The 23,714-nt window shown below is 35.6% G+C and overlaps 7 protein-coding genes across 10 annotated transcripts; all 7 read left to right on the top strand.

Moving 5' to 3' along the window:
* Positions 1–2,509: 2,509 nt before the first annotated feature.
* On the top strand, positions 2,510–7,193 carry LOC135802325 (probable 3',5'-cyclic phosphodiesterase pde-5). Its single transcript, XM_065315890.1, has 8 exons — positions 2,510–2,870; positions 3,705–3,829; positions 3,903–4,197; positions 4,826–5,056; positions 5,129–5,416; positions 5,474–6,314; positions 6,374–6,532; positions 6,588–7,193. The coding sequence occupies exons 2-8, from the start codon at positions 3,736–3,738 to the stop codon at positions 7,098–7,100; spliced, it is 2,421 nt and encodes an 806-aa protein (XP_065171962.1). The 5' UTR covers positions 2,510–2,870; positions 3,705–3,735; the 3' UTR covers positions 7,101–7,193.
* A 1,245-nt stretch (positions 7,194–8,438) lies between these two features.
* LOC135802326 (uncharacterized) lies at positions 8,439–10,733 on the top strand. The gene is made up of 4 exons (XM_065315891.1): positions 8,439–8,973; positions 9,507–9,761; positions 10,175–10,466; positions 10,538–10,733. The coding sequence occupies exons 1-4, from the start codon at positions 8,946–8,948 to the stop codon at positions 10,731–10,733; spliced, it is 771 nt and encodes a 256-aa protein (XP_065171963.1). The 5' UTR covers positions 8,439–8,945.
* An 849-nt stretch (positions 10,734–11,582) lies between these two features.
* Positions 11,583–12,823, top strand: LOC135802223 (uncharacterized). Of its 2 annotated transcripts, none has more exons than XM_065315775.1 (3): positions 11,583–11,919; positions 12,282–12,424; positions 12,488–12,823. In XM_065315775.1, the coding sequence occupies exons 1-3, from the start codon at positions 11,913–11,915 to the stop codon at positions 12,821–12,823; spliced, it is 486 nt and encodes a 161-aa protein (XP_065171847.1). In that variant the 5' UTR covers positions 11,583–11,912. The 2 variants fall into 2 exon arrangements, with proteins under 2 accessions (XP_065171847.1, XP_065171848.1); XM_065315776.1 differs by lacking the exon at positions 11,583–11,919 and adding an exon at positions 12,073–12,213.
* Positions 12,802–14,141, top strand: LOC135802222 (uncharacterized). The gene is made up of 3 exons (XM_065315774.1): positions 12,802–13,007; positions 13,064–13,493; positions 13,549–14,141. Exons 1-3 carry the CDS (start codon positions 12,874–12,876, stop codon positions 14,059–14,061), a joined length of 1,077 nt encoding a protein of 358 aa, XP_065171846.1. The 5' UTR covers positions 12,802–12,873; the 3' UTR covers positions 14,062–14,141.
* Positions 14,142–14,261: 120 nt separating this feature from the next.
* LOC135802221 (uncharacterized) lies at positions 14,262–19,229 on the top strand. Of its 3 annotated transcripts, XM_065315773.1 has the most exons (6): positions 14,262–14,399; positions 14,452–14,702; positions 14,762–14,901; positions 17,547–18,067; positions 18,131–18,560; positions 18,624–19,229. In XM_065315773.1, exons 2-6 carry the CDS (start codon positions 14,699–14,701, stop codon positions 19,134–19,136), a joined length of 1,608 nt encoding a protein of 535 aa, XP_065171845.1. In that variant the 5' UTR covers positions 14,262–14,399; positions 14,452–14,698; the 3' UTR covers positions 19,137–19,229. The 3 variants fall into 3 exon arrangements, with proteins under 3 accessions (XP_065171845.1, XP_065171844.1, XP_065171843.1); XM_065315772.1 differs by having other exon boundaries at positions 14,276–14,702; XM_065315771.1 differs by lacking the exons at positions 14,262–14,399; positions 14,452–14,702; positions 14,762–14,901 and adding exons at positions 17,266–17,281; positions 17,341–17,483.
* Positions 19,230–19,315: 86 nt separating this feature from the next.
* LOC135802278 (luciferin 4-monooxygenase-like) lies at positions 19,316–21,412 on the top strand. Its single transcript, XM_065315837.1, has 6 exons — positions 19,316–19,354; positions 19,410–19,543; positions 19,599–20,110; positions 20,160–20,322; positions 20,386–20,646; positions 20,710–21,412. Exons 1-6 carry the CDS (start codon positions 19,348–19,350, stop codon positions 21,217–21,219), a joined length of 1,587 nt encoding a protein of 528 aa, XP_065171909.1. The 5' UTR covers positions 19,316–19,347; the 3' UTR covers positions 21,220–21,412.
* Positions 21,413–21,474: 62 nt separating this feature from the next.
* On the top strand, positions 21,475–23,374 carry LOC135802279 (luciferin 4-monooxygenase-like). The gene is made up of 4 exons (XM_065315838.1): positions 21,475–21,680; positions 21,740–22,438; positions 22,495–22,755; positions 22,807–23,374. The coding sequence occupies exons 1-4, from the start codon at positions 21,645–21,647 to the stop codon at positions 23,314–23,316; spliced, it is 1,506 nt and encodes a 501-aa protein (XP_065171910.1). The 5' UTR covers positions 21,475–21,644; the 3' UTR covers positions 23,317–23,374.
* Positions 23,375–23,714: the final 340 nt, after the last annotated feature.

Here is a 23,714-nt window from a genome sequence, read left to right on the forward strand (position 1 = left end):
AATTAAAAACAAAAAACAACGCCACACGTGGCTGCATACAGAACTAAAAAACATTCATTTGCATAGTTCCGTTGGAACTTTAGCAATTATCCAATTGAAACACCCCTATTTCAATCAAAAACCTCCAGAAATGTTTTATTCATTTATTTTTCGCGATTTTTCAACTAGTTTTACCCGCAGGGTATTGTTTGTTAGTTACTTGCCACACCTGCGTTAGTGTTGTTTGTAGAATGGTAAAATTCATTTGATGTATACAGAGGTCGCAGCCCAACCCGAGCCACCACCATTTGAGGGAAGCAATGGGACTTTAGGGAGAAACAGGAGACGAGAGGGCCGCGCCTGAGCAGCGCGCGCATTCTATCGACCGCAGGAACGGCACAGCGTGGCGCCACGCGTGTCACGCGCCACATGGAAAGCGCAGGAAGTTGCAGTCCGAACGCTTGCAGGCGCAAGTTTCATTCGTCGGGATGACACACACGGAAAAACATTTTCGTTTTCGCGGCGATGGGCGATATTTTTGTTTGCCGCTTTCTGACGCCGACAATCTATTTATAGTACGCACAAAAGCGAGATGAAGAAATTCCCAGCGTTAGGTACTTTTATTTGCACAGATCACAAATATTGGAAAACACTTTCTTTTTATAATAAAAAAATAGGCAAACGTAATATTTTTGTGAATTTTATTTGAATTGTAATAAAAATATATTCTATTCCACCATTTTGATTATTTGTCAATCATTAACTGCAATTGTAGCGAATTTATTCATGTATTAATTAGCGAATCGTGTTTTTGTGTATTTTTTGGAGTCGTTAATGTTTTTATGAACAAATTTGTGTGTCCTTAATTAAAGTCGATTTAATCCCAAACTTAAACCGATGGCAAATGAAAGTTCCAAACTTTTTACAGTGTTTAATTAATTCCGCACGAGTTGGAGAGCTGCGAACGAAACGAACTGCGCCAGAAGCAAACTCCCAAGAAATTCACCGATGTTTTAGTGCGATTGCATCGAATTTTAACTATTTTCAAGCCTTTTAAGCACATTTATAGACAATTAAATACAACATAAAACTAATACGTAAATTACTCAATTTTTCAAACTTAATTCGTGACTTAATTCGTCACGTATGTGTACAGTTACAATTAATACGAGATAAATTACATATCATGTTCGTTATCGTGGGATTGGCAATACCTAACTGCCAAATGAACGAGATCCTCTCTTCTAGTAAGATAGGTGTCGAACAGTCTAAAGAGACGAAGAGAATTCGATATGGTATATCCAGGATTTCATTCGTTTCAGAAAGGCTTTGTGCGAAATTCCTGCAATTGACGAAGACACGAAAATACTCGTATGCCATTGATAGCATTTTTCTCACATACCTGCCTTCAATCTAAGGATTGCTGGAAGCGGAAATACTTTGTTCATTTTGCAGAAATTCGATTTCATGCAGTCTAATGTTACACTAATGAAAACAGAAAATAAATATGTAAATATAATAAATAAATGTTAAAAATACATATAACCAAACATACACGCAACACGAAACATAAAGATTACCACTTTCAACAATTGTAAATTGTGTAAACACAAGTTAAACTTAAAACTACACAAAGGTACGTGGTAATTTTATCGATTCAAATCAAACATGAGTTTGTAATTTTCAATAATCACTTGTCTGAATAAACGATATCCATTAATAAATTTATAAAATCCACATAACTGACATCATAAATTACTTAATTACTTAAATTACAATAAATAACTTAATATTTTTTGAATAAAGTAAACTTTGTAACTATAGGTTTTATTCGATTAAATTATCATTGATGATTGATTATTATCTCATATCATATGATGCCTAGATAGATAAATAATTGATTTAATACAAATATTAATTATTAACATGTTTTATCAAGTTGTACCACGGCTACTAGTGCTGATGAATTCATTCATTATCACAAGATAAATTTATGATAAGGCCGGCGGTATATTAGATGATTTATACCAGCGGCATGAAATTTATTCAAGCGTTTTGGGAAATTTAATACAACAGGTTACTTAAAATCTAATCAAAAGCACTCGATATAAATTGCTACATGTTTTATAAAAGCAAATCGTTTATCTCGAGTATCTCATGCATCATCCTGACGTTAGTAGTTACTAGTTGGCTAATGATAGCAGGTACAGATGTAAAAATAAGCATTTCAATAACAGCGAACAGTGATTAATTTAGATTTGTTTCAAAGTTGCCAACAATTAATATTAGTATACCGTGAGTTTTCCTTCACAGAAATAGTTTTATTAAAAAAAGTTGTAATTTCACAATGTATGCAACCAAATACACATCAACACATTACACGTGTTTATACGTTATGTAATGTTGGTTGCCTACAAACAAAATATACACGGTATATTTAGATGACGTTGATGTAGTGTTTAGAACAAGCAGTGGAGTAGAAAAAAACGCAATCAGTGCATTGTGCGGCCGTCGAAGGAGAATATCGCAATTGTCGACAGTGTTCGCATCAGCACACATACACACATGAGCACACATATCGCACGTATCGCGACGTATCGGTATCGCGCGGTTATCAATTTCCATCGGCGTTCCGGTCGCCTAGTCGTCGACACGCGGCAGCCGACGGCGCACACGCAAATCCGCGCACTGTGCGTCTTCGGCGCGTCAAGATAAATCAACGTGTTATCGACAAGAAGACCTTCAATTCACATCAAACATAAAAAAAACTTTCGATTTAAAAAAAGTTCGCGTTTATTTATCTTCACCTTTACCGTACTAGTGCTAGCAACATGCGTGAACTTCAAACAAATTTTAAACAAAGATTGTGCGCACCGGTGCGAGTAATAAGTGTGAGTATGCGTCGATTTTTTTTAAAGAAAATAAAAAACATTTATCGTGTAAATTCATTTGGCGAAGGTTGCGTGAGATTTGGTTGATTTCATTGGCGCATGTCGGGAGAGAGATAAGTTGCGACGATGTTTGATGTTGCGTTTAGCTAGTAGTCTCGAGTATGTGTGCACACTCTCAACTAGGTACTTACTCTGTGTACAACACACGTGCATAAATATGTGCATGCCAAAAGTTTTTGATCTACGCCGCTACACCGCGCAGTAATTTTCGCTGTTTGCGCAGCGCGTTTGCGGTTGAAATAATTACGTCCACAAAATGTGTTGTTTTTTTCTCTGAATGATCCTGTATTTGAGTCTGTAAATTTGTCTTGCGCAGTCAATACTCGGCATAGTTTTAAGTTTTAAACTCACATGCATGTTCGGCAAGTGCTCGTGTAATAAAACACAACTACTTTCACCGCGATAATCTCGCCATACGTGTTTGTCCCTACAGTGCCTCACGAATATGATAAATGAGCAGACGGCATAACATTTTTGCCATTTATGCGGCGCTGGAATTTTGAGGGCATTGGAGCACTTTAATCGAGTTAATAATAACAGAATGCAAAGTTTTGAAATGCGGTGGTTTTGACCAGTATACCCGCATACATCATCTCAGCATGAATAAATTAACGTTGTGTTGAAAGTGTGCGAGTGTACGTTGTTTTTGTGTCTGTTGTGTTGATTTGTTTCATTTGCCTTTCAAGAGTCACGTGCGCATGTGCTCGGAAAGTGAAAAAATAGTTTCTTGAATTTCGTTTTAATGAGAGATATATCTCTCTATTTATTTTCTAGACGGACTGATAATATAATTTCCTAGCGTAAAATGTTTACACAATCCACGTCGAGTCGTTACGCAGGAAAGGAACAAATTACACCGGTGCTAGCAAATATGGCGTCATCTCATCACAGCATGAACGGTAATAAAATCCATCGCAAACATAATTAAAATTTAAAATTGATCGTTTTTTTCCAATTTTCTAAACCTAACAGAACATGATGTAGTCCAATACTTAAAACTGCACCCTGAATTAGTCGAGAAGTACGTGTTGACCGAAGTAGAACCGGAAGTGTTGGATAGTTGGGCAACACGTCGAACACCAATGCGAAAAACACAACGCAGCGAAGACGGGCGAAAGACTAGTCTTAGCAAATGGCGTTGTTTTCAAGATCGGCGCAAAATGCTCGAAGAATTAGTTCAGAGCCTGAAGAAAAATTTACGCCGCGAACAAGTCCTATGGGAGTTAGCAAATTGTATAACCGCGGCAACAGATTCCGACGGATTAAGGTGAGTTGGAATTGTTGAAAGTAACAAACGCCCAGTGTAGATGTAATTTCATCAACATGGACGTGCGCCGCGACGAACGAGTGTGTAAACTTTCTCATTACTGCCAGGCATAGTAATGACTTAGTTTGACAACGTGATGAAAAGCATATTTGATGAAGCGCTGATGAACCGGATGACACCCGCCGCACCACCACTGTACAAAAATCGATACGGCGGTCGAGGAATGAGGAAACTATATTAGGTTGTCATGCCAACCGCAAATAGACAATTTCAAACAATTAGGTGCACGCAAAGTTCTGTTTGAAGTGCAGCCGTGAATACGTCTTGCGCGACTTGGGCAAAAGTTAAAATACATCTTGATGTATTATGAATATACTTGTTATTATGCATTATTCAAATTTAATTAAGATACCGCACATCTCTACTTTTAAGAGGCACCTTTCAAACTACTAACAATCTAAACCTAACTACAAAACTCGGATGATTTTAATAAAATTAGTACTGAGTTAAATTGTGTCGCAAAAGTTTTGCTCAGATGACAGCTCGTAATGTTGGTTATGCCGGAACAACTTCCTGGTGAATTACCTTCGCCTTCTGTTTCGTTTCATTTCGCTTTTGTTTCGTTTAGGCTGTTTCTAATTGACAACCCCGAACATCCGGAAAAGTTACGTCTCTACACCGACGGCGATAACGCCGCACACACTCACGGCAGATGCGGGTCTGGATCATTCAGATTGGGATCAGCGGAAGACTCAAGAGAGTTGCGCAACACCAGCCTGCGGAACTTCGTCGTGAAGCACAGGAGCCAATTAGAACGGCGCGAAAGCATCCAGACAAGCGGTATCCCAATAGACAAGTTGTAAGTTAAACTTTTGATATACTAGGTATTCAATCGCCCGCAAAGAATGACTTCTTTGTTTTTTCATTAGATAAATGGAAACCAATCCGATGATAAAACGGATCAAGCGGAAAATTGTGAGCAGTGTGACGCGGATGACAATTATCACTTCATGTGCCTGCCGGTGATGCAATCGAATCAGGAGATGTGCGCGGTGCTGGAACTGTACCGATGCCCGGATCGTAATGAATTCACTTCAGAGGAGGAAGAGATTGCCCTCAGCTATTTGATTTGGGGTGGGATAGCACTCCATTATGCACAACTCTACAACAACATGAACCAGCAGAGGAGCCTTAATGCATTTCTGCTCGATGTCGTCAGGTAACTAACTCAACGCCAACGCATACGCAGGTATAATACAAGGATAATATTCCCCAGGTCGATATTCCAAGATATGGTAAGCATGGATCCATTAGTAACCAAGATAATGGACTTTGCACAGAAGCTTGTCGACGCTGATCGAGCGTCACTCTTTTTATTAGACGAAAAGAACAACTCGCTGTACTCACAGATCTTTGACGTTGGCGATAGTTCATTGATGGATCAAAACGAAGAAATTCGTTTCCCTTTGGGGAAAGGTATCGCTGGTCACGTAGCCAAAACCGGTGAAATACTAAACATAACAGACGCATACTCTGATGCACGATTTAACCCTGAAGTAGATAAGAAAACAGGTTATAAAACTAACAGTATACTCTGTATGCCAGTATACAGAAGCAAAAAGTCCATCATTGGCGTTGTACAAATGGTCAATAAACATCACGGAGTCTTCACAACTCACGATGAAGAAGCGTTTAAAACCTTCGCAGTATATTGCGGTTTAGCTCTGCATCATGCCGAATTATACAACCAAATTAAAAAATCCGAACAAAAATACAAAGTAGCTGTTGAAGTTCTGAGTTATCATCGGTCTTGCACTGAAGAAGAATTCCAACAAGCTTTAGAAGAAGAAATCCCTCTGGCTATACCAGGTATAGATGATTATTATTTTAATCCGTTTGAATTAAAGGAGATGGAGCAGGTCAAGCACGCAATGTTCATGTTTTACGATCTCTTCGACATGGAAAAGTTCGATAGACATAGCATGCTGAAATTTACGCTGACTGTGAAGAAGAATTATAGGCGAGTGCCTTATCACAATTGGACACATGGATTCTCCGTGGCCAATTCGATGTATTCTATCATCAAGAAATCTAAACATGTCTTTAAGGAGGTTGAGGTGAATTGTGATGAGTAGCGTTTGCGTTCAGTTGAGATTTGATGGTTATCTTTTTGTAGAGCCTCGCGCTGTTTATAGCTGCGTTGTGTCACGACCTGGACCATCGCGGCAAGAACAATAAGTACATGTTGGACACACAATCGCCGCTTGCGAGCATTTATTCAACCTCAACAATGGAACATCATCACTTTAATCAGACAGTCACCATTTTACAACAGGTAAACTATCATAACCTCAATGTGGCACTAGGTCAATGGTTTTGTATTGTTGTAGGATGGTCATAATATATTCCACAAACTATCTAGTGATCAATTCAAACAAATTCTCGCTTTGATTAAGCATTGTATCCTTGCGACTGATTTGGCCACGTTTTGGGATACGAGGAAATCGTTGCAGGCTTTGGTGGACTCTGATACGTTTTGTCGTGAGAATGCTGAGCATATGTCGCTATTGCAGGCTATAGCGATGACAGCTAGTGATTTATCTGCGAGCGCAAAACCGTGGGACGTACAAGTAAAAACGGTGGACATTATCTTTAAAGAGTTTTACGATCAGGGCGATGCGGAATTGGCAGCGGGACGCACGCCGATCCCGATGATGGACCGTAGGAGACATGAGGAGCAGCCGGCTTCCCAGGTGGAGTTCCTACATAACATTTGTACGCCCTGCTATACTCTGCTGTATAAACTGGTGCCAGAAACCAAACCACTCTTGGATATGGTCGATGAGAATTTGGAAAAATGGAAGATAAAAAAGGAATCCTCCATATTACCAGTCTCCTTATAATAAGATACTTATTTATTAAATAATAAAATTATTACTAACAATGAAATTTGTTTATCAAATGATTAAGATTTAAATATAAACTATGAGTAAGGATTTTTTGCAGTTGTTCATTACTAATGTTTACAGATTGATTAGTTGTTGACTGATATGATCTATTGCTTAATTTTATTGATTTATGGATAAAAGAATTTTGACTTTGTGTGATTATATTATATGCATGACTGACACATGATGTTATGTGGTGAAATATATTAACTATCTTTAGTTTAATAACTTTCCGTTTGTCTAATCATGGTCAGTATTGTGGTTATATTCATTATTCATGTGCTTTACAAACACTCGCTTCCGGTAGATATAAGAAAATACAAATAGATTTCGAGGTTAACAATGTACGACAAAGTACAAGTTATCGCGCTTATCAATGAAAAGTTTTGTCATGGCCGAGTTTTGTTAAATCCGTAATATTTTTATTTATTGAAAAATTTCGTGCATGTGTGTTACGTGACAGCACTTGAAATCAGCCAAAAAAATTAAGTATTTTTACAAGTTAAGTCAAGGACTTGCACTTCTAACATAGGAAAAATTTAAATCTGTAGGTAATCTACATTTTGAGATGACAAGTCACAACAGGAATTTCCAACTTTTTATTAATTATCTTTCAAAGTTGATCAGCTTTTGTAAATTTTTGAAGAACCCTGCTTCCTAGTTCAAGTTTTACTAAACTGCAGAGGCGGTATAAGAAATTTTGAGAATTCCTGATCAACATCATCAAATCATAAATTGATATCGACATTTTTCAAAAAAAAAAAAATTTAAATCAAGAAATACAGATAAAACGTTTTAGTTAAAAATTTAACTAAGTTAAAAGTAAATGATAGATACCAACTGCAATTCTATAAATATTTCAAACTACATCCAGATAAATAAGTGAATAATAGTTTTCAATTCAACTAGAAATAATAATACTCAACAGATAATGGAATTCTATCAATTGAAATTTATGATTTTTGTTAATATTTGAAAGAAAACAATATTTTCACGATTATTAATGAATAATTGGAAAATTCAAAGCAATGCAATAATAATTTTCACTCCTACTATATAGTATTTAATCGTATTTATTTATTACATTGAAATAATAAATAAATTCATAAATAATTAATTTTATTCCTAAACTAAAACTTACTATTCAATTTGTTGCATTTAATTATAATATCTTTGAACCGTAATTCTTCACATACCACTATAAAGTAAATCCCAACACAATTAAAACATTTTCAGATAGGAAATCAAAGCCGATGAATTTTTATCAGTTAAACTCGTGATATTCGTCGAGGTTGTCGCGCCGCCAGTTGTACTCTCTCGCCATTGTGTGTACCCGTGACGCGCAGTACGCTCGGCGCGTATCAATATCAATAGTAAATATTAAAAACATTATAAATCCCAGCCGAATACGATCGCTTTCGACAGTTGTCAACACACATCCGCAACGCACTGACTTGATACTCGTATGGCAACGCAAGCAGTTACCGAAATACTCGCTACCGGCGCGTTCAACCAGTCGCGATCAGCAATAATTGAGCGTACTTTTAACAATCGAGTTCATCGCGCCGGCGATACAGCACTTCCAACACAATCGAATTTGCAGCGTACTGAAGGCGTAATCGTGCTGGCGAAAACAACGTGGATGGGCGGTTTAAAGTCGTTGTTGGAACACAATCCATACACGCGCTGGCATAATGTAGTTGATAACAATTTACGCGTTTGTCCTAAATTGCAACGAACAACGCGCGGCAGGACACCGGAGTATTTAGTCAAATAGTTTATAACAACTTAACTGTGATAATGAAGGGAAAACCAGAAAGAAAACCAGGTGAGTTTTAAAGTTTTAAACTTAAATCATTAAAATTTTATCAAAAACAATTATAATTTGTTTAATTCGCTAGTAATCTGCTATATAATTAGAACAAACCTTGCTCTAGTTGTTGTTTAATTACATGTCAAACTGAAAACCCGCATTTAATGTGTTTTTATGGAATTTAAACATAAAAAATGTTTAAAATTAAATTAATCCCAAATAAAAACAAAGGTTATTACATGCGTCATAAGTTTCCTTAATGTAATTGCAAAATTTACACAAAAAAAAAACAAAAACAACAAAACCTATGACCAATAACCATATATTTTGCAATAAATTAAAATATACTATTGTATTACTAGCAATTCTATTTTTATTATCACTTAAAACCGATAAATATTTTTGTCTTAAATTCTGACAAAACAAAAAAAAACTCCGACTTTATCATTATGTAAATTTGATTAAGCAATCTTGTTTTGACCTTTAGCGCATCATTAAATCTAATTAAATATTAAATAAGAATTAAATCTATTTTGAACAATTTCTAGAAGTTCACACGTGCATTGTGTGCATCAATGCCGCCAGCTCAGTATCAGTGAACATTGACGAGCGCACCCCGCTGATAAGCAGCAACAGCAGTGCAGGAAGCAGCAGCGGCGGCAACAACAACATCCGCCGCCCCCAATACGGCAGCATTCATCGGCGCTCAGAGCACAATCAATTCAGTTGGTTGCTTGTGACTGCCTTGTTTATATTCTTCTTCACTGGCATCGGCATTGCCACATATCTGCTCTTCAACGAGGGTGAGTCACGCGCCACCATCATTTACACTTTAATTCATATCAAGCCATATAGAATAAAACACGATAAAGCGATAATTTCATTTCATTCACTACTATTTACTTCGTTTTGTGTGTCTACGTTTATAAAACGACTGCGCAGAGAGAAAAAATCGTGATATTTTCTTTTATAGACATCAGACACGGCATTTCCTAGCAAAATGGGAAGCGAATGCACGGTCTGCTTACTATAGTTACTATACCCAGCCCCAAAGGTATAATTTTAATTTATTTTCATCATTTTCTAACCCACATTGTCACTGATAAAATAAATCATCTTTGTGATGCCATCACCAATCATTCGATTGTCTGATACCAGTATATTTGAGGATTATGACGATGAAATTGATAGATTAATGCGCCTGTTTTGCTTTTAGGTGTCGTTTTCACACCGGAAATCTACAAGTTCGTCGGGCGTGAGGAATGGAACGCATCATCGAGCGGCGGGCCGCTGTTTACGATAAGCGTGCCGGCGGACAGCGTCATACTCACCGACACGCGCGCAGCGCATTGTGATAGATTACCGGTTTGCGCCGGACTGATAAAAAACCTTCAGCGTCAATCGATGACGGATATTAAGTATAATTTTTTAATCGACGACACTGGAACGGTCTATGAAGGACTCGGATGGTATCAGACTCTTGAAGAGCATGAAGGACGACCAATTTTGCACTTATTGGTAGATAATTGAATAAAATAGATTAATTTTAATCTAAGTACCTATATTATTATATTTTTAGGGAATTATATGACAAGCCCAACTCAACAAATGATCAGATTGTGGCGTTGAAAATCCTTTTGAAATTCGCGGAGGATCATCATGTGCTTATGCCTTGCAGTGCCTTGAAAGTCGCTGCTGAGGATGAAAACAAAGCGACTTTGCGTAGCTTGGCGGAGATGTTACAAGTGGAGGCGTATAATGAATGCATCGGATGATTTGATGCTCGTTTTGTTTTACTGGGTTATCGTGACAATCGACATCTAAACCAGGATTGAGTCCATGAAATGTCTCAAATTGTAACAATTGCATGATGCTAAATAGCATCAATTGGAGTGGTGCTCATTGATTCATCTTAATTTATTTGTTGGAACTGAATACATACTTGTCTACTTGTGATAATAAATTAATGAAAATATTTTTTTTATTATTACAAATCCTTTTATCGATTGTGATTTTTATTGACGCATGATAAGTATAGAATTTACTAGAACGACGCGAATTTACTTGTAAGTATTGATAAAATTTATTTTTAAATGAACAGCAAATGTAGTAGTTTTATAAATAAGTGTGGGTATTATTAAGTCTAACAAGTATATAAATTCCAGACACGACAGAACACTGTGATGACTGCGCACCATTATTTTATACTGCGACCTACCCGCTTAAAGTAGTGGAGGCAAAGCTGGAGTTATGTGTATGTGGTGTTCACGCACTGCTTGAACGGACAGAGGGGGGAAAAGGACTTTGACAAAGCTGTACTTTGAGATTAGTTGTAGTAAAGATAGTAACTATATTAACAAAAGTGCGAATTTAAACAAAATTGCTGTTTTAAAAGCATCGTGGGTGAATAAATGTATCAATGATAAAACGCTTTGCTATATACAATACGCACAATACGCACAAAACGCGCTCCTATAAAATTGTTACGACCACCTTTTGGTTATTATTGTTGTGATAAGATAAAACTATTACCAATGGGCGTAGTAATATTTACCATCAGCAGACGTTCAAGGCGATACTAACTGCTTTTGACCTTTTAGCCCAAAAACGACCGTGATTAGGTTTAGTATATATTCAATAAATTTAGTATTCCTCCGAACTTCAAAGAAGCAGCTACTTTCCTACAGAAAACCTCTTCTATGTCAGAAGTCCTAACCGACGAGAACGACAACAAAATTTGCTGCTTGGAAAAATTATAAATCTCCCACTAAAATTGCTTGTTTATCCACTTGAAGCCAATCAACCTACATTGCGCTTAATAAATGCTATTATCGCAAGTGGACGTGGAACAACACTGGTCAAACTGGTATTTCTTCTTGTCTCAATCACTCTTTGTGCTATTATTCTTTATAAATTAAAACAGCTTGTTCACGGTTTGCACTACTTATATTAAAATGGAAGGTAAGTGTAAGCGATTTATAAATATTAATTTTAAGTTTAAATTTAAATTTTGTCCATACTTATTTATATCTTAAAATGAATAATATTGAAATAATACTAATAATACTTGAAACTTGCATAACACAAAGTACTACACTCCGTTGATAATCTTTATCATAAAGCTGCAATTCATGCTGGAATTAGTAAACAAACACTTTGTTAAGATGATTTTGCAGTTTGTATCACAGTATAAACAAAATAATCCAGCAAATACTCAGTTCATTTCAGTTTAGACACCGAGCATCATAATTATGGGTTATTATTTAGTACAATTTATTTATTATATTTTGGTCTAATTAAATATAAATTATATTCTTTTCTAGATCAATTCCAATACAATGAGAATACTTACGAGCTCTTTGTCAAGAAAGCAACCGAGTTCAAGCCGTACCCCGGTGGTGTCGGCAAATTTTACTATGATCGACTCGTCCAAATTGCCACACAAGATGAAACCATTGTTGCACAGGTTACTGAATTACTAACAATTATTAATTTTAAACTATTTACTAATTTTAATAGTAAATTATAGATTGATGCTGCAACAGGCACAACACAAACATTCAAGCAACTTCTGGATGCATCAAAAAAACTAGCGCAATACATGCGTTCAGTTGGAATAAAACCAGGAGACAACATCACAATGTGCTCATACAATCACATAAACAGTGAAGTTGTAATGGTTGCTGCATTATTTGTTGGTGCTGTCATGTCCTCAACTGATCCAATGTTGTCAGTGGAAGATTCTAAATATTTACTGAACATGGTCAAACCAAAACTGCTCTTTGTTTCGGATGGATCTGAGGAGCTAATTGAAACTTGTGTTAATGCAATTCAATTAAAACAGAGATCATATCAGTTTCTTTAAGTTCTCATAATGAATATGACACTATTGAACAGATCTTGAAAAGAACGACAATGGAGAAAGATTTTGAACCATTTCTCGTCGAAGATTTAAGCACAATATGTTCAATTCTTTTTAGCAGTGGCACTACAGGACTTCCAAAGGGAATTTGTTTAAGTCACAATACTATTTTGGCTCCTCTATCAATGTAAATACCAAGACTTTCTTGGAAAATTTTAATTTATTAATTTATATGCTTCATAGATTTCCCGCAGTAATATTAAACTGGGTAATATTGAACTATGCAACGTTCTATTGGATTTCTTGCGTGTTCAACCTGGCAATGTCAATACAAATGGGTTCCGCAAGATTATTAATAAAACAATTTAAAAAGGAAAATCACTGGGCTATTTGTGCTAAATATAATGTGGTATACATGATTCTGTCCAATACAATATTCATGGAAGCAGGAAATTATCTCCCTGACAATTCTGAACTACCCAGTCTCAAATTTGTTGTTATTGGAGGTGGAATAGTCCCAGAAAAGGTCTTAACCACCTATTATGAGAAGTTGCCCAATGTACAAGTAGGATATTTGTATGCTTTGACAGAAGCAGGTCTTGTAGCAAAGTATGAAGTTGGAGATAAAATTGGTTCAAACGGTAGACCTGTTGCAGTCAATCAAACTATACGGGTAAGCCATATCTACTCAAACTGAGCTAACATGTTTTTAAATCAAAATTATACAGATTGTAGATCCAAACACTGAAGAAAATCTTCCCTTGACTCAAACCGGCGAGATACGTGTGAAGCAAGCATACCAAATGGCAGGTTATTACAAGATGGACTCCAAGGACGCGTGGGACGCGCAAGGATTTCTAAAAACTGGCGATTTGGGATATTTAGATAAGGAATACAATCTTTATGTCGTGGACCGCATTAAAGAGATGTTCAAGTATCGCAGTTGGCATGTCGTGCCAGCTAAGATTGAGAATGTGCTTAGTTCACATCCGGATGTACTTTACGCTATCGTCATTGGCAAACCTACATATAACGAGGATGAAAATCATGCGATGGCGATCGTTTGTCTGCATGAGAAAGCACAGACTAGCGCTGCAGAGTTAGAGGCTTTTGTTAATCAGCGAATGGATAATTTAAATCAAATTCGTGCTGGTGTCAAAATCATTGACAGAAACGAGATTGAGTTTACGCCTACAGGGAAAATTAACCGAAGATCTTTAAAGAGTAAATTTGTTTCTTAAATTTGATTGGTTATTGTTATGAGGTCACAAATGTTATGAAAGTTGTGATAAAATAAAAATATTCGTAGTACATAATTAAATTAGACTGTGTCAGATTACCTGATAGTAGCGGGAAGATAAACTATCATGGGACTTCCTCTTGGGGCAATGGGTGCAGCAGAAGAGGGATGAAGAACATAAACACCTGGAACAGCACTCCTAGAAGACACAAACACAACTAATCACAGTGGTTGCACAGGCCATGTGGCCTTCCTTGAAAATGTGGTGGGGCAAGAGGTAATTTGAAATATTTTGGAAATAGTTGCATGACAGGTCGTCTGCAAGAGTGCGAACTGCGGGTACGTACCTGTAAATACCAGTGAAGAAGAGAAGTTGAACAAGTTGTTACAGAAGCAAGAGAAACCTCAAGGAGCCCCCAAATAGATTGTGAATGAACGGATATGATTTACAAAATTAAATACTTAGAAACACTATTGCTGGTGATAATCAGTATTAATATCAGTATTAATATTAATATCCGAGAAATCGAGGAGACAGAGGAAGTGCACACTCTATAAAGATGATTCACTTTATTATATAAACGTATTGTGCCCCAATTTGTTGGTTTATTCCTGTTTTCCCGTCTGGCATTATCAAAATGGGTCAATATTTTTAATCAACGCAAAATTTCTTATTAAATCTAAATTATTTTGTTATTTAGATAAATTCCAATATAATGAGCAATCTCACGAACTCTTCGTCAAGAGAGAAACCGAATACAAGCCAAACCCAGGAGGTCTCGGCAAATACTATGATCGACTCATTCAAATCGCCACCCAAGATGAAACCATTGTTGCTCAGGTTACCTGATTACTAACAACTATTAATTTTTAACGATTTATTAATTATAATAGTAAATTTTAGATTGATGCATCAACAGGCACAACACAAACATTCAAGCAACTTCTGGATGCATCAAAGAAACTAGCGCAATACATGCGTTCAGTTGGAATAGAACCAGGGGACAACATCACAATGTGTTCATACCATCACATAAACAGTGAAGGTTGTAATTATTGCTGCATTATTTGTTGGTGCAGTCGTGTCCTCAACTGATCCAATGATATCACTGGAAGATTCTAAATATTTACTGAATATGGTCAAACCAAAACTGCTCTTTATTTCTGATGGTTCTGAAGAGCTAATTGAAACTTGTGTTGATGCAATTCAATTAAAACAAAGATCATTTCAGTTTCCTTGAGTTCTCATAATGAATATGACACTATTGAACAGATTTTGAGCAACACAACAATTGAGAACAATTTTAAACCGTTTCTTGTTGATGATTTGAGTACAGTTTGTTCAATTCTGTTTAGCAGTGGAACAACAGGACTACCAAAAGGAATTTGTGTGACCCATAATACTATTTTGGCTCCTCTATCAATGTAAATACTATTATTACTTTAAAACATTCTAATAGTATTGAAATATATACTTTATAGATTTCCTGCAGCAATATTAAACTGGGTGATATTAAATTATGGAACGTTCTATTGGATCTCTTCCGTGTTCAACCTGGCAATGTCAATTCAAATGGGATCCGCAAGATTATTAGTAAAGCAATTTAAAAAAGATGCTCATTGGTCAATTTGTGCAAAATATAATGTGGTCTACATGACTCTATCCAATACAATCTTCATGGAAGCAGGGAATTTTCTCCCTGACAACACTGAACTACCCAAACTCAAATGTGTTGTTGTGGCAGGTGGATCAGTCCCAGAAAATGTTTTCACCACCTATTATAAAAAGTTGCCCAATGTACACGTAGGATATTTGTATGGTTTGACAGAAGGTGGTCTTGTATCAAAGTATGAAGCTGGAGATAGAATTGGTTCAAATGGTAAACCTGCTGCCCTCAATCAAACTATCAGGGTAAACCATATTTATGCTCAGTTCAATGAATGATTTTTCTCAATCAATATTATATAGATTGTAGATCCAGATACTGAAGAAAATCTCCCCTTGACTCAAACGGGTGAGATTCGAGTGAAGCAAGCACATCAAATGGCAGGTTATTACAAGATGGACTCCAAGGACGCGTGGGATTCCCAAGGATTTCTAAAAACTGGCGATTTGGGATATTTAGATAAGAATTACAATCTTTATTTCGTGGATCGTATAAAAGAGATGTTCAAGTATCGCAGTTGGCATATCGTGCCTGCGAAGATTGAAAATGTGCTTAGTTCTCATCCGGATGTACTTTATGTAATCGTCATTGGCAAACCTACATATGACGAGGATGAAAATCATGCGATGGCGATCGTTTGTTTACATGAGAATGTACGTACTAGCGCTGCGGAATTGGAGACCTTTGTTAATCAACGAATGGATAATTTAAATCAAATTCGTGCTGGTGTCAAAATCGTTGATAGAAACGAGATTGAGCTTACGCCTACTGGGAAAATTAACCGAAGATCTTTAAAGAGTAAATTTGCTTTGTTATTGTTATGAGGTCACAATTGTTATTCAAGATGTGATAAAATAAAAATATTCGTAGTATGTGTATTTAATCATTCACAGTGAAACCAGTAATTATATTAGTCTTATCACAGTACCTGATAATAGCGGGACAATAAACCATCAAAGAACCTCTTCTTGGGGCAATAGGTGCGGCAGAAGAGTGGTGTGCGAATAAAACCAACATTGCGAGAGAAGAATATATACACTCGCGACAGTATTCTTAGAAGGCACAAACTCAACTGATCACAATGCTTGCTCCGGTCACCTTATACCTGCGGCCTTCCCTGAAAACGTGGTAGGGGAAGAGGCAGATGCGTTTAAATGGCAGAATGGGTCGCGCAAGAGTGCGAACTGCGGGTAGGTACCTGTAAACAGCAATGAAGAAGGAGAGAAATTGAACAGATTGATACACAAGCAAGGGAAACCTCAAGGAGGCCCCAGAATGAATTATGAATGAAATGATATGAATCAAAGTTTGATGTTATTACAACTATACGCTTTAAATGTTATTATTTATCTATTAATGTTGTTATTATTTGACTACTTGAAATTTGAAACTTGCGAAACACACTTTCCGGTGATTATCTGTATTAACTTCCGAGAAATTGAGGCAGCAAAGGAAATAAACACTCTATAAAGATGATTCACTATCATATATAAACGTATTGTACCCCAATCTGTTAGTTTATTCCTGTTTTTACCTCTGGCATTATCAAAATGGGTCAATATATATATTCAACGCAAAATTTCATATTAAATCTAAAATATTTTGTTATTTAGATAAATTCCAATATAATGAGCAAACTCACGAACTTTTCGTCAAGAGGGAAACCGAGTACCAGCCGTACCCAGGAGGTCTCGGCAAATATTACCATGATCGTCTCATTCAAATTTCCACAGAAGATGAAACCAGTATTGCACAGGTTACCTAATTATTAACTATTGTTAATTTTTAACTATTTACTAATTATAATAGCAAATTATAGATTGATGCTGCAACAGGCACAACACAAACTTTCAAAGAACTTCTGGATGCATCAAAAAAACTAGCGCAATACATGCGTTCAGTTGGAATAAAACCAGGAGACAACATTGCAATGTGTTCATACAATCACATAAACAGTGAAGTTGTAATTGTTGCTGCATTATTTGTTGGTGCAGTCATGTCCTCAACTGATCCAATGCTATCACTGGAAGATTCAAAACATTTATTAAACATGGTCAAACCAAAATTGCTTTTTGTTTCTGATGGTTCTGAAGAGCTAATTGAAGCTTGCGTTGATGCAATTGAATTAAAAGCAAAGATTATATCAGTTTCTTTAAATTCTCACAATGAATATGATACTATCGAAGAGATATTGGAAAAAACAACAATTGAAGAAGATTTTGAACCGTTTCTCGTTGATGATTTGAATACAGTTTGCTCAATTCTCTTTAGCAGTGGAACTACAGGACTTCCAAAAGGGATTTGTTTGACTCACAACTATATATTCTCATCACTATCAATGTAGATATTAATATCTAATATCTTCATAAATGTTCATTTTGATTTATTTATCATTATTTATAGATATCCAACAGTCATACTCAACTGGGTAATATTGAATTATGCCACCTTCTATTGGGTTTCATGCGTATTTAACTTGCAAATGTCAATTCAAATGGGTTGTGCACGATTATTAGTCAGACAATTTAAAAAGGAGACTCACTGGTCCATTTGTTCAAAATATAATGTAGCCTACACGTTTTTATCCAATACGATCTTCATGGAAGCAGCTAAATATCTCCCAGATCTATCTGAACTACCTAGTTTGAAGCAGGTTGTTGTTGGAGGTGGATTAGTCCCTGAAAAATACTTAACCACTTATTATGAAAAGTTTCCAAGTATTTACGTAGGATATGTGTACGCTTTGACAGAGAGTGGTCTTGTGGCAAGTTATCAGGCCGGAGATAAATTTGGTTCAAATGGTAAACCAGTTCCAAACAATCTAACTATAAAGGTAAAACATATTCTACAATTTAAACAATTAAAACCGTAATGCATTCAATTCGTAATTATATAGATTGTTGATCCAAATACCGAAGAAAATCTCCCTTTGACTCAAACCGGCGAGATTCGTGTGAAGCAAGCACACCAAATGGCAGGTTATTTCAAGATGGACTCCAAGGACGCATGGGACGCACAAGGATTTCTAAAAACTGGCGATTTGGGATACTTAGATAATGATTACAATCTTTTCATTGTGGATCGTATTAAAGAAATGTTCAAGTATCGCAGTTGGCATATCGTGCCAGCGAAGATTGAGAATGTGCTTAGTTCTCATCCGGATGTACTTTACGCTATCGTCATTGGCAAACCTACATATAACGAGGATGAAAATCACGCGATGGCCATCGTTTGTCTGCATGAGAAAGCACATGCTAGCGCCGCAGAGTTGGAAGCTTTTGTTAATCAGCGAATGGATAATTTAAATCAAATCCGTGCTGGTGTCAAAATCATTGACAGGCACGAAATTGAGTTTACGCCTACAGGGAAAATTAACCGAAGATCTTTAAAAAGTAAATTTATTTCTTAAGTTTGCTTGTTTGTTGTTATGAGATTATTTATGTTATATGTACATGCAATGGAAAAATAAATAACTCAAGTTACTTTTCCACCTAGAAACAAATTATTTTATAACCTGATTTATGATTTAATCTAGCATGGAGATTATTTATCAAGACAAACATAATAAAAAGGCTAGCAGACATAATTTACGCATAGTCATAGTCATACTCGTCTCTAAAATGGAAGGTTTGTTTGATACTAAGCATAATTATTATCCAAAACTTACATAATTTCATTTCAGCCAAATTTGTTTTTGACAATGCAAAAAAAGAACTCTCTTCAGGGGGAGAAAATCGATCAAGCCCCATTGGAGGACTGGGAAGATACATGTTTGATCATATAAAGAAACATGCAGAAAGTGACTCAATTGCACAGGTTATTAAAATCACTATTTAAAACTATCTCAATCATTTCCATATATTATTATTAGATCGAAGGAGAAACTGGGATGCAAGAAACATATCAAGTTTTCTTCTCAAAATGTGTAAAACTTGCTCTGTTCATGAGGGATCAAGGCCTTCAACCAGGCGACATCATCTCAATGTGTTCCCAAAACACAATGAATAATTCCGCTGTGTTTATTGCTTCCTTATTCACTGGTTTGGTTACTGCTTCGACTGATCCACTAATTTCTGTAGAAGATACAAAATATCTATTGGATATGGTCAAACCAAAAATGATTTTTGTTTGTGAGAACTCTACAGATTTAATTACGAAAGCACTCGGAGAAAATAACACAAGAATAATCGCTTTGTACAAACATAAATCTTTAATAGATTTGCCAGGAATTTTTGAATTATATAATGATGATGATATTAAATCTTTTGTACCGGTTCATATTGATAACACGAGAATAACCGCTTGCATTATGTTCAGCAGTGGTACAACCGGATTACCGAAAGGGACTTGTTTGAGTCATGACCATCTATATGCTGACATGGCGTAAGAATAACGATTAAAATTTGATATTTTGCACAAAATATTATTTCAGTGCTCCGCTTGCTTCAAATGGTTCAATATTATGTGGATTCACTACCTTGTATTGGTATTCCGGAGTATATTTCAGCCTAACTACATTCTCCAAAGGAATGATAAAACTCAATTACAGGCAATTTTCAGCGGAAAATATTTGGAATGATCTTAATAAGCACAAAGTATGCACTAATATATTAACAAACAAAGCGAGTCACTTGGTGTACCTAATATTCATTTTCAAGGTTAACATTCTTTATATGTCGTATGCTCATACTATGGACAGTGTACAACATTTGAAAATACCAATGCCGCACTTGAAATGCCTGCTGATAGTCGGTGGTATGATCGCTGTCAAGTACCACAAGGAATTTAAAACTAAACTTCCTCACTTGTTGGTTGGGGGAGGTTATGGTATGACAGAAATAGGTTATGTTACGAAAAATGATGGAAGTTGCTCACCGGAGAGTGTTGGGTTGCTTGCCGCTAAAAACCTCATTTTAAGAGTATATTTACCACAAAAATCATAAAATTATGTTAATATTATAAACAAATTTTAAATTTATTAGGTTGTTGATCCAGATTTAGAAACTCCTCTGGATCTTAACACCGTCGGAGAAATTCGTGTCAAAAGTAAAAATCAAATGAACGGATACTACAATCAAGACTCCAAAGATTGTTGGGATGCTGATGGTTTTTTCAAAACCGGAGATCTTGGATATTTAGATGATAAATATCAAGTCTATATTGTGGATCGTATTAAGGAAATGTTTAAATATCGCAGTTGGCACGTGTTACCGGCTAAAATCGAAAAAGTTTTGAGAGAACATCCAGCTGTTTTGCATGGAATCGTTATTGGTGTACCAACAAAAGATCATGAAAATCATGCTATGGGTTTCGTAGTATTGAGAGATGGATTTTCTGTATCAAGTGAAGAATTGGTCAAATTCGTCAATAATAAAGTGGATGACATTCATCAACTTCGTGCTGGAGTTAAGTTTATCACTGAAAATGAGATTCCATTCACTGTTACCGGTAAAATAAGTCGTCTTAAATTGAAAAAAATGTACTCTGAATAATATTTCAATTAAAATATACCTAATTGGTATTTAGTATTGGCGAATGTTATCTTAAACTTTTATCTCTCATTAGTATTTTGCTAAGTTTTAGTAAAAAATAATACCAAAACTTGTTTGCTTCAAAAATATTTGCACATGTACTTAATCTAAATATTTTGTACAAATATTCTAATGATATACTAGCTAATTATTATGTTTTTCTTCTTTGCAACCAAAAAAGACATTTGTTAACTAATTTTTAAATATCTCGTCACACTCATTGCAATTCACTCATTCTTGTTGTTTCATTGTTGAAACAAAGTTTTGTATACTATTATGCCTGTTTTTTCGAAATGCGTTTACAATGAGAAAACTAAAGAACTTAACTCTGAGGTGCACCCTTTCCATGCCCTGTTGGAGGTCTTGGAAAAGGAATATTTGATAAAATGAAGAAATACGGTGATGATGACTTAATCGCACAGGTAAATAAATAAATAAACGCTCAAATATTCGAATAAATATTAATCCACACGTATTAAAGATTGATGGAGAAACTGGCGAAGAAGAATCATACAAAGCATTCCTGAATAAATGCATTAAACTTGCATTATACATGAAACAACAAGGCATTCAAAACGGCGATATTATTTCAATTTGTTCCGACAATACAATGAACAATTCCGCCGTGTTTTTAGCTTCACTTTTCATTGGTGCAATCAATGCTTCAACAGATCCCAGATTCTCGGTGATTGAAGCAAAATATCTTTTAGGAGTAGTCGAACCAAGAATGATTTTTGCTTCTGAAGACACAATAAACCTCATAAAAGGAGCTGTAGAAGGCGAAAACTACAAATGCAAATTAATAGCTCTTTATAAAGACGACACCTTGGAAAATATTCCGGAAATATTAAACCAATTCACTGATAAGGAAACGGAAATATATGAACCTATTTTTGTTAATGATACATCGTCAACCGCATGTATGATGTTTAGTAGTGGTACTACCGGTTTGCATAAAGCAGCACGCATTAGTCATGATGCACTCTGTGCTGATTTTGATGCAATCTTTCATAACAGTTTACCGTATATTATTCCGCAAATGAGAATAACTGGATATGCTACACTCTTCAGCCTTTGTGGAGTATATTTTACTCTAGCTCCGTTTTTCTGTGGTCATATTAAAGTTAATATACAGGAATACAAGCCAGAAACTATGTGGGACCTTATAGACAAACTTAAAGTACAAATATTTTTTTACTAATTAAATTTTACTGCTAATTGCATATTTGGTTTAAGGTCAACTTGATATATTTACCATATTCACAAGCAATGGATTCACTACCGCATTTAACGCATTCATTACCACATTTAAAGTGTCTAGGAATAATTTCTGGACAAATTGCAGCTATATATTATAAAGAATATAAAGACAAACTTCCTAATACACATATTGTTTATGGATATGGAATGACAGAGATTGGATTCGCCACAGTTCAATATGGAGACTGCGCGGTTGAATCATCAGGCAAACCAGTACCTAAAGATGTCATTTTCAAAGTAAGTAACTAAAAACTAATTTCTCATAAATAATAAACACATTTTTTAAAGATTGTTGATCCTGATACGGAAACTGCTTTAGACTTAAACACAGTCGGAGAAATTCGTATAAAAAACAAAACAGCTATGTGTGGATATTATAAAAACACCACAATAGATGTCTGGGATAACCAAGGTTTTCTCAAAACAGGAGATCTTGGATACTTTAATGAAAAGTATGAACTCTTTATTGTGGATCGGATCAAAGAAATGTTTCGATTCAATGGTAGGCATACAATTCCTGCAAGAATCGAGAGGATCCTACGAGAACATCATGCTGTACTTCACGCTACAATCATTGGAATACCAATAAATGACAATGATCATCATGCAATGGGAATTGTGGTACTTAGGGATGGTTATTCAGTATCTGCTGATGAACTAATCAATTTGGTCAATGATAGAATGGATGTTATGCATCAGATTCGCGCGGGGATTCAATTTCTCGCTGATAATGAGATTCCTTACACTGTCACCGGGAAGATTGATAGACGTAAATTGAAGCAGATGTATTCAAATTGATTATGTTGATCTTTTTAATACTTGATACAATATATGAACTGAAATATTTGATAGAGAATTGTCCGTAGATTAAGATTCTGCGATTCGTTCCTTTTTATCTTTTTTTAGTTTACAAGATATTCGCAATTGTAAAAAATCGTCAAAATTTGAAAAATTTCAATTTTTAGCACATTTAGTCACATTTTTCGCCCTTTTAACCCTACGATGTTTGATTATTTTATGTTTTAATCTTAAAGAGAATTTTCCAATCTTTCATAATCTGCAATTCGTTGGATTCTAGTGCTTTTAGTTCAGAAGATATTCACTATCAAAAATCATCGAAAAAAATTATTAAAAAATCTTCAAAATCTGAAAAACTACAATTTCTCTATTCTCTCTCTGGCATGGTATAGCCAAAC

Source organism: Atheta coriaria, unplaced genomic scaffold, assembly GCF_025399875.1.
Source record: "Atheta coriaria isolate IRGN ID8LTWV9N9 unplaced genomic scaffold, Caltech_Dcor_3.1 hic_scaffold_16_pilon, whole genome shotgun sequence".
Classification (NCBI taxonomy): domain Eukaryota; kingdom Metazoa; phylum Arthropoda; class Insecta; order Coleoptera; family Staphylinidae; genus Dalotia; species Dalotia coriaria.